Source organism: Caloenas nicobarica, chromosome Z, assembly GCF_036013445.1.
Source record: "Caloenas nicobarica isolate bCalNic1 chromosome Z, bCalNic1.hap1, whole genome shotgun sequence".
Classification (NCBI taxonomy): domain Eukaryota; kingdom Metazoa; phylum Chordata; class Aves; order Columbiformes; family Columbidae; genus Caloenas; species Caloenas nicobarica.
The window spans coordinates 87,505,664-87,518,496 of record NC_088284.1 but is presented as its reverse complement, the minus strand read 5'-3'; the positions used below and the strand labels follow the sequence as shown (position 1 = coordinate 87,518,496).

General features: G+C 36.5%; 1 protein-coding gene across 1 annotated transcript in view; it reads left to right on the top strand.

The window, feature by feature from the left end:
* NTNG1 (netrin G1) overlaps positions 1 to 12,833 on the top strand; it is a 150,962-nt gene that overhangs the window by 111,530 nt on the left and 26,599 nt on the right. The window contains exon 5 of the mRNA XM_065656994.1: positions 7,314 to 7,481. Coding sequence (XP_065513066.1) covers positions 7,314 to 7,481 — 168 coding nt within the window. The remainder of the gene's footprint in view (positions 1 to 7,313; positions 7,482 to 12,833) is intronic.

Below are 12,833 nucleotides of genomic sequence, written 5' to 3'. Positions count from 1 at the left end.
TTCCTGATGTTAGAATCACATATATTGGTCTAGGATATCTTCTCACCAAGAAAAATTATATTTTAAACTACAGAAGATAAATTGTTATGCACAGTATTTTATGTCCATTTGGTGTTTTGGGAGTCATCAATTGCTTGTTTTCTTGTTCACTGTGGAGTCATGTACTGTTCAAGCGCAACCTAGACTAGTCCAGTAGTGGATGTTTGTAATCTGTGTCTTTGTCCATATGCTTGCCTGTTTAGAACAATATAACAGATGTAAATAACAAAACCTGATTTTTCCTGATGCATGCAGATCCTCCAAAGTTTGATAGGATATGGCCGAATATTTCTTCCCTTGAGGTTTCTAAACCAAACCAAGGTAGGATGCTGTAAAATTCCTAGTGGTCTAAAATTACTGAAATTCCGTTCAGGGAGTCCCACCTGGTGGCAAAAGTAGTAACAATTATAATCCAACTCATTTTTCTTTTGATGCTAAGTAATACTATTCTGGAGAAAATAACCATAAACAAAATCTTACCTGAAAAGTCTTCCAACACTCAGATTATGCACATCATCCCTGCAAAAAGTCTGGAAAAGTAGATGCACAGGTTATAAGCACTGATATACAGAAATCTCTAGGTAATGTTGGACTTGTTTAGACAACAGTCTATATTTTGAGCAAGTTTTGAGATTCTTGAGTGAGAAAGATTGTCATTGTCTACATCAAACCCATTTTAATGTCTCGTTTCCACTTTGTTTTCCTAAGCGAGGTGAGAGGCATTCTCAGCTTGCCTGCCACCCGCAGTACAAGCAGGTTCTCTGCAGGACAGACTCACAGCTGTCTGCAGTGTGAGTGACACACAAAAAATTACTCACAGGCGGTGGCATGTTGATTAGCATTGAATGAGACAGAACAACTTTTTAAGATGACTGATAAAAGTAAGATGCTTTGTTATTTGAAGTTGTATTCAGCTATACTTCACTTTTCAAAATGATTGTTCATTATAAAAACAACATACTTTTGTTCTCTTTATTTACTGCCCTTTGGTCCAAAAAAATCTCTGCAGAAATTTGGCCTGTGGCTTGCTTTGGCTGTTCAAAGCGTGTCTTTTCTGTGCTACAACACATACAGATGGAAAATAAAATTAATGAAAAGGTGATCTAGAAAATAGCTATTAAACTGAACAAGATGTATTGGGAATCTGTTGGGGAATAACATTGGAAGGGCTGTAGTTAAATCTATTGATCACAATGACCATATCGAAACATATACATAGAATCTACCGTGTTACATGTGCCCAACCAAATAGAAAATACTAATTGATCTGTGCTCTCTGTAAGGATTAGCAAGGTACTTTAGTTTGCATTATCCACATGTATTTTAAATTAAATATCCCTGATTAAGTGATACTTAGTATTCAGATAACTTCATTTAGCCTGCACTATATTTTCCAAGCTTTTGCATGTATTCCTTAAACAAACAAAAACAACCCCAGATTGATCTCTGCTCCTCTGCTCTTTGTAAGGATTAGCCTACATTATTCACAGGAATTTTAAATCAAAACATTCCCACCAAAATGATAGTTAGCATTTCTAATGGATTTCATAGCTTAATTATACTGCTTGGGATCTAAAACTTCATTGCAAAATACATCTTGAACAGCACAAAATCATTCAGTGTTTCTTCCCCAAAAATAAGAGTTTTAGGAAATTTTGGGTTTAATTTTTTTTTTTTTTTTAGGGAGCTCAAAACACAAAAGCTTAAAAGCATTTCTATTCAGATTATGTGTTAGAGCATACTGTTACAGTGTTTAACATTTATTGTAGATTAAATACTTCAGTCAAGGCTAGTGTATAAAGAAAATAATTACAGAAATCTGCCTATTCCTAATATTATTTTATTGTGTTTTCCTTGTTTATGCTATTAGGCCAGAAAAAATATGCATGTAAATTTAACGAAACCCTTTGCAGACCATTCTGGTTACCATGTAGTCATTAGTTATGGATTGAGAGAAACCATCAAATAACCTCTAACACAAAACTGTTGAAATGTGTAGATGTGAATTACATTCCCTTTATCTTGGATATTATAGCTCAAATGATTCAATAGTTGATAGTATATAACTCATTTTCCCTTTCACTCTCCCTTACAAAACAATAGCCATTGTTAAAGTTAATTTAAACGTTAGAAAATAAAGTAGTTTATTTTGATCTTTTGATTTGTTCCTATGTGATACCTTTTCTAATTTACTGTTCATTTTGTTACCTATCCAGTTGCTCCCAAATTAGCTATGTCAACTGTTTCTTCTGTTCAAGTTGCAAACCACAAGAGAGGTAGGAATTCTTGGATTCATACAGTGATTCCATAGTGCTCTGTGTTGTGAAAACATTGCACTGTATGAATCTGGAATATCTGTGAAGTGTACCCATCAGCTTACTGGTGAGGCATCTTCATTAACAACAACAGAAGCATTAAGTCACATAAACATAAGCCATACAAATAAAATAATAAATACGCTTCTTAGACAGTCACTGCTGGCATATAAAGTGACATGGCATTTGTTTTTAAAGGAGTTAAATGTATGAATATGACCATTCAGATTGCTGCCTAGAAAGGAGATGTTTGCTAGAGTCTTGTTTTCCTCACTGATACGCGTAAATTGTATAAGAGGATACATAAGCAGATTAGTTGAGGGCAAACAATACATTAAACATCGTTGTCCATATCCTCAAGAAGTATCTATAAATGCCACGAAGTGTAATGCATAGTTATGTCTTTTAGTGCATTGTAAGTGTGCCTTACATCTTCATTTTATTGTAACAATGTGCATATTCAGAGTACAGGCATTACATTTTGAACTGATGTTTCAGTGTTTTATCAAAACAATGGAATTAGATGGGCATAATGAAGGATGCCAATATTTGCTCTTACAGGCAACTTGTGTCATTTGCATATCTGTCATTCACAGTCTGACCCCTGAGATCTTCTCATTGCTTTTCCTCCTCAAATTATCTGTAAAGAGTATGTATAAAGATGTTTTGTCTTTCTGTAGCTATTGTGAATACCTCATTATTCATGAAATACATATTGAGAAGAATAGGGATATTAACAAATATTTGAACTTAGTTTGATGCATTTGATGAGATCCTGATAACAAGCCATACTGTTTGTTACAAAGCAGGTCATTTCTAAGGTTACAATGAAATCTCCTTTGTTTGCCTTTTGTTAGTGTATGGAGGAGGAACGCAGAGTTACTAGAAAATAAAAAAGAACAAATATTATAATGATTTCTGAATACACTTTTCTTGAAAGACTTTTTGTGCATTTAATTAGAAAATGACACTGGTAGCTGTTTCATGCATTATCTGTCTTAGTTTAAAAATGATGTTTCCCTTCCATGTGTGTTTTCTATTGTTTCCTGTGATTATGTTTCATGTTTTATTGGTTGCAGCTGAAGCTTCAATTGAACCTTGTGCCCACAGCACAATAGTATGTCATCTCAAAGATGTAAATGCATAGCATTATAATGGGGAAAAAAGGTATTCAGTTTATAGAAACAAAACATGCAAATTATCAGCTTCTTTATGAGCCTCCTTCCATGGGTAATTTTATCATGCTTTCTACAACAGGATCAAGATTGTTGCAATAGAATCATTGTGTTGAAAATAGTCTTTAAAGGACCATACAGTCAATCCTTCTGCGAGTTGGCAAGTTGTCAACTCCTAAATCATCCAAAGACAATTATCAAATCTAACATGGCTATCTCTTCTCCTCTTTTCCCTCACATTAAACCTATCTAGCTATCTTTAGCTCTCTTCTGAGGTTTTATTTTTCCAAACAATTTACTCCTATTGTTATTCAGCTTTAAACTGTCTCCAGTTTATCTGTGTCTTGTCTGACATGTGGTACTCAGAACTGAAAGCAGCATTTTCTAGCACTGTAAGCTCATGTCATTTCATTGTTGGTAAACCATTTGCAGCCTGATTTTGATACTTCCCCATCTCTTTCAATGATTTTGTGACTTTGCCAGTGCGTCAAAGTGGTTGGGCTGGTAGCCAGAGACATGTGCCTAAAAACCTTAAGCTGTGCTTCTGACAAGTCCATAAGCAGGCTGCTTTCTGGTCCTGGTACGCTGGTTAAGGTGAACCACATAAGCTAGAGAGGCCATACAGCGCTGACAGGTATTACCTTCCCAGCTGGCATGATGCTGAATGCAATTCTACATGTTACGTCTGACCGGTTGAAGGTAGCATCTCTTGTATCCCATGGAGAAAATAATTCCATTTAAATCATATAAAGACCCTTTACGTAGCGCTTTTTTTTTTATAAATACAGAGGGATGTAAAAACGACTCACTGATCAGGTCAACAGCAGTAAGCAAAATAACTTCATATTATTGCCCCAGCAAAATGGGGAGGGAAGTGAAGCAAAAAATTGATTTAATCATTACTTGCCATGCCTTTTTTTTTTATTTGTACCATTGCTAATCTTCAATCAAATGTTATACTGTTTTTGAGTTAACTGGGGTTTTTTTCTATGCCATGTAGCATTTACCAGTCTGATGATCAAGACTCGTAGAGCTTTCTGATATCTTAGTGTAAGTTAACTTCGAAACAAAGGCTTTCTTTCACGCAGCACAGTTATTACAAAAGAGCAGTACCCATAGGAGTGCAACCAAGTATAAGAATTGGTCTCATTGTTTACCTTTAATGTTGATGAGCCACATCTGAACCTAGGTAGCCCTTCTGTATACATTTAGGGACATGTGTGTACATCAAACTAAGTCCCCCATAATTATTAGATGTTTCTTCAGTCCAAATCAGAACTTTGGGCAAGCCTTGTTACAGAGTGAGTTACTTTATGTGCAGCTTTGTTTCCTGTGCTTTTGTAATGGCTAATTATTTGTGGTAGTAATACTACTGAAGGTCATATCACAGTTTCACGGTGAAAGTAGTACGGTCATTCATTCACAGAATAGTCTCAATTTCTTTCTGCTACTTTAAACACAAAATATTATATAGTATATGCTGATTTACTGGCACTTCTTTATAGTCTGCATATTTTTGAAATATAAAAATGTAATAGTCTGCTGCCTGTTACTGATTCAAAAAACAAGGTATGTTATTTCTTCTAAATTCACCTACACTCTGAGATTCAGAAGGATCAGATTGCTTATCACTAACCAGTCTTCCTTATTTAAAAAACCAAACACATAAAAACTTACAATTGTCATAATTTTCCTGCAACTCCTGTTTGCCAGTGCTAATTTCCATTTTTAGATCTGTTGCTTCTGCCCCACACAGTTTTTGCTCAAGCCAGCTGGGTATACCAGGGGAGAAATGCTGCTGGGTGGCTGAGATGCTGAATCATACTGACCAGCTGCAAAAGACAACAAACGTTAACACGTTTTTCCTCCCCACTCAATTATGTCAAGTGTTAACATACTGAGACTGAAACACCAAATGTTTTATTGTGCTCCAGCAGTTACAGGCATCAAAATTGTCAGATTGGTGTGAACCACAAAACATCAGTTTAGCGATATAACTCTGAAGAGAACAAGAATGCATGTATGTTAACTAGATGTTTATATGTAAATTGAATTAATGTTTCCTGGCAGCAGAAAGGCAGCTCTCGAACACTGAAACATGTTACACTAAGTGTTGTACAGTGTAAGAAAAGATGCTCTCCATTTACGGTCTACTACAACAGACAACAGCCAAAGAAATATATATGTATTAGGTGTGTGTTGCTATTCCTTTATAAAAATACAGACAGGCACAAATATTGTATTTGACACCCTATGCCAGCAGTCCATGGGCTCAGGAGGTGCCCCCACACACTCAGCAGCATACCACAGGAAAGGCAGCACAGGGACTGGCCCCTGGTCTGTATGGAAATACTTTACATCCTCTGCTACAGCTTTATCTAATTACAGGTTAAGTTAACTTCAAGACCTTGAAGCCCTCGCAATTCACTGCATCCAGTACTCCATTGCTGCAAGAAACGTTAATCTCTTTCACCAGTTAATAAACTACATCTCTAAAGCATCAGTGGTTTTGCTACAAATTGGAAGTGTTTGAGAACCTCAGTGCCCTAATGGCTAGATACCATCTCCTAATTTCCAGCTGAAATTTCTCAATGGCCAGTTAACACCCATTTGTTCTTATGTCAGTGTTGTCCATTAGCACAGATATTCACTTAGGAGGGCAGAAGGCTATCTCCTTGATGTATTCATAGCCCAGTGATATCTCCTGTCTTCAGTTTCCTGGACTAAACAAGCCAAATTACCCTAGTCTTCACTTTTTAAATAGGCTCTCTACTTCTCTGATCATCCTAATAACCTTTCCTGCATTCATTCTGGGCTCAGTCTCAGAGCTGAGTGATCAGACTTAGACAAGCTTTCTACACAAAGCATAGCTGTGTCTTCTCTAATTATATTGGTACACTTCTAATTTCTACGTCTTTCTGCAGAAAGCCAAGCATTGCTTGTGATTAAAGACTAAAACATACTCGCTTTCTCTGTTTAATGAAGAGGTTTTTAAAAAGAAGCTGTCATGTCAGCTGCATTTCAGATGGCTGCAGTACTCATGCTTTCTATTCAGTATACATTTCAGAGTTATGATCTTTTCTAGCCCAGTTGTTTTTCATCTCAGTATATAAAAATGGGTTAATGCTTACAGTACAGTAGAAGTAGCTCTTAAATAACACCTCTCTTTCCTTTTCTTCTCTGTAAATTGTTTTAGGAGGTGCTGGCCAAAACTGTCAAAATACAGATTTGTTTGGTCTTGAAATAAAACAGTCTGGTTCCCAAGGTGCCTAGCAGTTAGAATACCCCGATTTCAGTAGTATTTTTGAATATTCACCATTTATGTCAGAACAAAGCTTTCATTTTACGTATGGATGTGGATTTAAGCATGATGAAGTTTGACAGTTTTGTCTACTGTATTTAATATTTTTAACCTGAGGAAGATTTTCCCATGTCTTGATTTATACTCATCTCGACTGCAAAAAGATATGCATTTCTATCAGCAGAAACTGAGCCTCCAGTACCCCTGAAAGGTTTACAACTGCAAATGCTTCAGTTCCATCAGCTCTGCCAACAACAGCCAACCTTTGACGTCATGCCATGGTCGTCGGGTCACGCTAACCTGCCTGAAACAAACTTCACTTTCATTGCAGATAAACATCTGCTGTTGTCCATGTTACATTGATGAACATGTATGTGCCATTCATTCATACTTCTATTCATGGTTCGTTTTAACTAAGCATGTAATGTGCTATGACTCTGCTGCTGTATACATTTTGTATACATTTCTGTTCTTCCTTGAAAGACTGTGAATGCTTCGGGCACTCCAACCGGTGCAGTTACATCGAGCTGCTCAATACGGTCATTTGCGTGAGCTGTAAGCACAACACTAGAGGTCAGCACTGTGAGTTATGCAGGCTGGGCTACTTCAGAAATGCTTCTGCAGAGCTGGACGATGAAAATGTATGCATAGGTCAGTCCCGGGATAACTGCGGCTTTTCTTCTGTGCCTTTTCAGCTACTGGCAGCTGCTAGGGACCACTGCTGCTTACTTGCCATTTGAGCCAGAATGAGCTTTTTCAATGGATAAGAACATCTGTGTAGACTTTTCACCTCATATCCATTGCCCCTGTAGCCCCAAGGAGGTATTTTGAATCTAGATAGTGCAACGAACCACCCTGGCTAAGAGTCCTGGGAAGACGTTCCCTGGAAGCCCCTGAGAAACTGGCTGTGCTGTCCTTCCACAGGAGGGAGCCACGCTGGAGTTGCACACATGAAAACTTAAGGGTTGAGTCATAAATATACCTGCTCCTAGTCTAACTTTCAGAATTATTAGTATAGACTCTTGAATACTTGTGTGGAGACCTGCAAAAGTTGCCAGCTGCATAAGTAGGAAATGGGGAACAGTGTTTATCAACCCCTTTTATTCACTTATATCTCATAAAAAATGTTGCAGCTAATTCTGCTCCCAGGCACAGGGCTATAAGTGTACCGTTACCTCCCTTCTCCTTAGAGGAGAAACTGAAATTATGCCCATGTGGTTGGCAGCAGAATTTGTCAGATCAGTTCGACACGATGTCGATTTAGAAAAGGGATTCCTAGGCGAAAACAGTGCATTAGACCTAGCATCTGCTACAGATACCCAAAACGCAGAATTTAAGAAGATGTCAGAACATAATAAGAAAAGCATATTAGGAAAAAATATAAGATCTCTATGACACTAAAAGAATACGCATTGTTATCATGTCACCACAGACAGTACATAGCAAAAGTTAGGACACGTTAGATGAAGACTAAATGTAGTCAATGAAGGAAGCCTCAAACAATGGCCAGTAGCTAACTGGCAGCCACAAAAGGCACGGTTCTAATAACAGACAGAGGTGGAGAATTTCACAATATAATATTTCCTATGGACATAAGCATCAGTAGAACCTGTTCTGGATTTTCATTGTGATTTTTTTCTTTCCATTTTCCAGGAAGCAAAAATATAATGAGTAGTTCTAAGATCTTTTCATGCCAAAATAAACTATGGGTGAACAAATTATATCTTTAATATTCTTTACAATCAATTGCTGAGATTCAAGCTAGAAACTAAATAGTTTGCTGTTATTTGTTTCAATCTGCAGCTTGACAGATTTACATTTTATTTTGTGGTAAACACCCAGATCCATCCACGCACTTCATTTCACGTGTCCTTCTTTTAACTGTACTTGGCAACACATTCAGAACATGCATGGTCTCCTTTAACATTAATTACTCTGAGCTAATAAGAACTTTAATAGGCAAATCATGATTTTTTATGACTGTGCTGAGGAGATTAACCCAATCAAATGTTCTTGGGAAAAAACCCACTGTCCCTCGTATTTGTTTGATGTAGATGACAGACATCATTAGTATGACATCAGGTCTGTATAATTTCAGCTGCCTAAACAGGTTTAATGAATGTGACACTAAATTACTCTGTTTGGGATTTTTCATCAGCTCATTCAATAAGTCGTTTTTCCTGTACACTGAAGTGCTAAGACAGCAGCTGCAGCTATGTAAGGCAAGGAAGTTAATAAACCAGGAGTCAAAAAATAAGTATATTTTAAATTAATTTGCAAGTGATGTATTTAGAATGTCTTAGTAAAATTACTGTGCACATCGAAATTGCCCAGACTCTGCAGAAATAAAATTTTAAAACCTTTCATTTAACAAGAATCTTACAAGAAAAAAAAAAAAAGAAACAATGCGATGCATTTGCTGACTTTCCCACTTTAATGCAAGCAGAATTTGCTTGGGCTCCCATGAGAATCATACCACGCAAGGTGACTATAAAATCAAACCCAGCTTTGCTACAGATTAGGTAATTTGGTTTAAATAAATAATATTCTTGTTGGACTAAGACAGTTTTCAGGAACACAGTGATCATACTGCATACAAAATGTATTTATTCTAGCTGATTTGCCAACTTAAGAAGACTTTCTTATACTTCTTGTTTAAAGTCTGTGAAGGGAAGCAGATACCTAAGTTTCAGAAAACAGAGAAGTTCGTGCTTCAAGTGCTTTCCTGAACTGAGGCTCCTAAGATTTAATCGGGGAAAATGTAGAGTATTTTCACCTCGGAGAGAGTTGATGGATTCATCATCCTTCTATGTCAAGCACAAAGAGTCTTGCTCTATTGGAAATGCTCATTTCTTTTTCCTCTAAGTTTAAAAGCAGTGTTTTGGGTTTTAAGTACAAGTGGAATGTTGGCATGAACATTTTAATAAGCTGATTTCTAGTGACGTGGGCAAGTCTTATTCCTGTATGAAAGTCATTTTTCCAGGCTAATTTTTCTTCTTTAGCCATATATGTAGAAAAGTGAATAATGTTTGGATAAGCTAGTTTAATGGCAGCTAACAGGGCTTTGGCTCTGATTTATCCAACCTACTTATATAGTTTTCATAAATATATATGGTAAGTGCATGGATAACAACTCTCTGAATCTTACAAATAATTGAAATACTGAGAAGGTTTTTACCAGTGAACCAAATGCAACACTTTATACAGTGGTCTTAAATCTAATTTCATGATGCCCTTAATTTCTTTGGAAGCAAAATAAATTTTATTTCCTAAAATGAAATATCAAAAATTTATGGATTTGTCAGTTAACTGCAAAATTACCTTATATGGGCAACTGCAGTTTCTAAATAAAACAATGTATTTTAAAGTTAAAAATAATTCACTTGACATGCTTACAGTGAAAAAGAATTTAACAACTTCAAGAGCTTTTCCTTTTTACAAGGTCTTGATAAAATTCTAATAATTCTTCATTTCAGTGAATATGAAGAATATCACTGGCAAGCATGGATAGCATGGAAACCACCAAGTAGACCCAGAGTAATAAAACATTTCCTTTGTTTTACAACATAAATACTGAAATTGTAATCAGTGGCACACCTATAAGAAAGCCAACCTTGCAGTCACTTAGGCTTAAGCTTCAATTAACACCTGTGAGACCTTTAGGTACCCTAATGACATATGTGGTTAAGTGAACCCTGAGGGTTGTCCTGTAGCCACTGTCAGCTCAGACTGATAAGCAGCAAGCCTGCAAGCTTCAGCCCGTTTTCCCAACCTTCTTTTTTACTTATTTTCATTGTGTTTTGTTGGAAGCATCACGTTGATATAGTGAATCTCAGTGAGCAGATGACTGCTACTGTCATATTCACATCCTTCAAACAGTCACCAGATGGAGGTTAGGAGGAAAATTCCTTCCCAGTTCAGATCTACAGGTTTTTTTTCCCCCACGCTGGAACCTGGTGTGTGGTCTGCTTACTATGATGATCTGGGAATGTTAATGTTAACACCCTGTTGCTTAAGGGCATTGGAAATACTGCCTCCATGTGGCACACTGGAGTTGTGGCTTTTGAGCTGTTTAAGGTCTTAGGTATTTGGCAGGTCTTAGGAAGTGTTCCACAGCCTGTGATATTGTGTTGGACAACGAGCTTGGGTGTTCAGTGCACCTCTGTAGGTTATATATTTGTTGTTTCAAATGTGTATTAGGAAAGATGGAGGCTAGATTCAGTTACTAAAGGCTACTGAGTCTGTGTTCTGATTCAATACTACTTTTGTAAAAGAGCCTGGCTTAAGTTTTGTTTCCAATATCTACTTTCCCTTAAACAGCACAAGATGGGCCTGGTACTTCTTACGTATTTATAGAGTTCAGTAGGAAAGCTTTCACTGGTTCAGCATCAGGTCCTTGTTCTCTTGACAATATTATGTATCTATAACATTCAACATCATAGGCCATAGATTTCTTTCACAAACATTTGTTTAAATCACTGTAACTCCATTATGTCCAACTAAGCTATTTTTAATATACAAGATCAGGCCCTCTATTTTCTAATGTAATTCCTAAGTTTTTGTCTTTCAAGGTTTTCTATAAACACTCTTCAAGCAAACTTTACTTCCTGCATTCAACGTATATCTCAGTTCTATGTCTGTTTACATCGACATTTCATACTTTTGATTAACACCAGAATTGCCAGGTTCTCAAATGGCACTCACTGTGCTATAATTCTCCTCAGCCTTGCACAGTATTTTTGGCATGTCAGTTTTCGATTTCATTAATGAATGTTGCTAGCTAATTGACTCTATTATTATTGTGGAACTCTGTTTGCCAGAGGTAACTATTCTTCTTCAGCATGCCAAATGTTCAAAGTGCCATCTGTAATTTATAATTAATAAACACTGAGACAACAGATGACAAATGTCTTCCTGCTAATTTTTTTCCTGTTATAGTTTTTCCATTGGATTTTTTTTTTTAATATTTTCCTTCCAAGTTCAACTCCATTTTTTTATTTACAGTATTGCTGAGGTTTAAGCTAATGCTAGGGAACAATTGCCAAAGGTAGTCATCAAAATACCACTGATTCACAGACATAAAGCCAGACTCTCAGCAGGTTGCCCAGATTCAGGAATCGATTTGTGTATCTTTTGCCTTCAACAGCAGCAGAGATCAGATGCTGCCAAAATGTGTTTGTGATCTCAGTTGACAATAGAGTTACTCTGGGTCTACATGGGTCTACATACAGATAAGAATCAGCCCTTCATTTAAAAAAAAAAAAGTAATAAATAAACCAAAGGAGTGCCAAAAATGTGCTCTGCTACCTACTGTCTTGTCTTCTTTGTTCAGCTAGCTGGAAGCTGAACACAGATATTGTAATCACGTTAAAGAAAAGGGCTGTGAATGAACAACACAGTAAGTGTTGTGGGAGGAAATGGGTTACCCTAGCCATTCTTTATTAGGTGAATACACATGGAAATATGCAGTGGGAAATGAGCCTCATTGCATTTTCCATCTGCACACTGGGAGGTGAGAGAAATGAAAATGGCAGCATAAAGCCAGTTCTGATAAGTTTTGCATTACGTTACTTCTCACCTCAAGCTTTTCATCGTGGAATATGTAAAAGGTTTATTAACATCACTGATAAATACAATCTCATCAATTTAATGGCAACTATCCACAGAAATTATTATACTGCTCAAAACTATAAAGGAAGACTATCTTGGAAATAAGTAAAGTGCATTTCTATAGCCCTGTAAAGACATTCAGCACTTCTGAAAATATTGAGTAATATAGATAAGCCTGTTTTAATAATGCAAAGCATTTCACCATGATGGCACATTGATGTATCCATACTATACAAAGCTTTTCTAATATTCATTAAATTGTCAAAAATTTCTTACCAAAAGAGAATCTATTACAATCAGTTATCCTCAAAGACCATGGTATCTTCTGCCTTTACACCTCTTCTGTTTACTTTTTCTCTTCACATCGTAAAATGTCTCTTCCTGAAATGACAT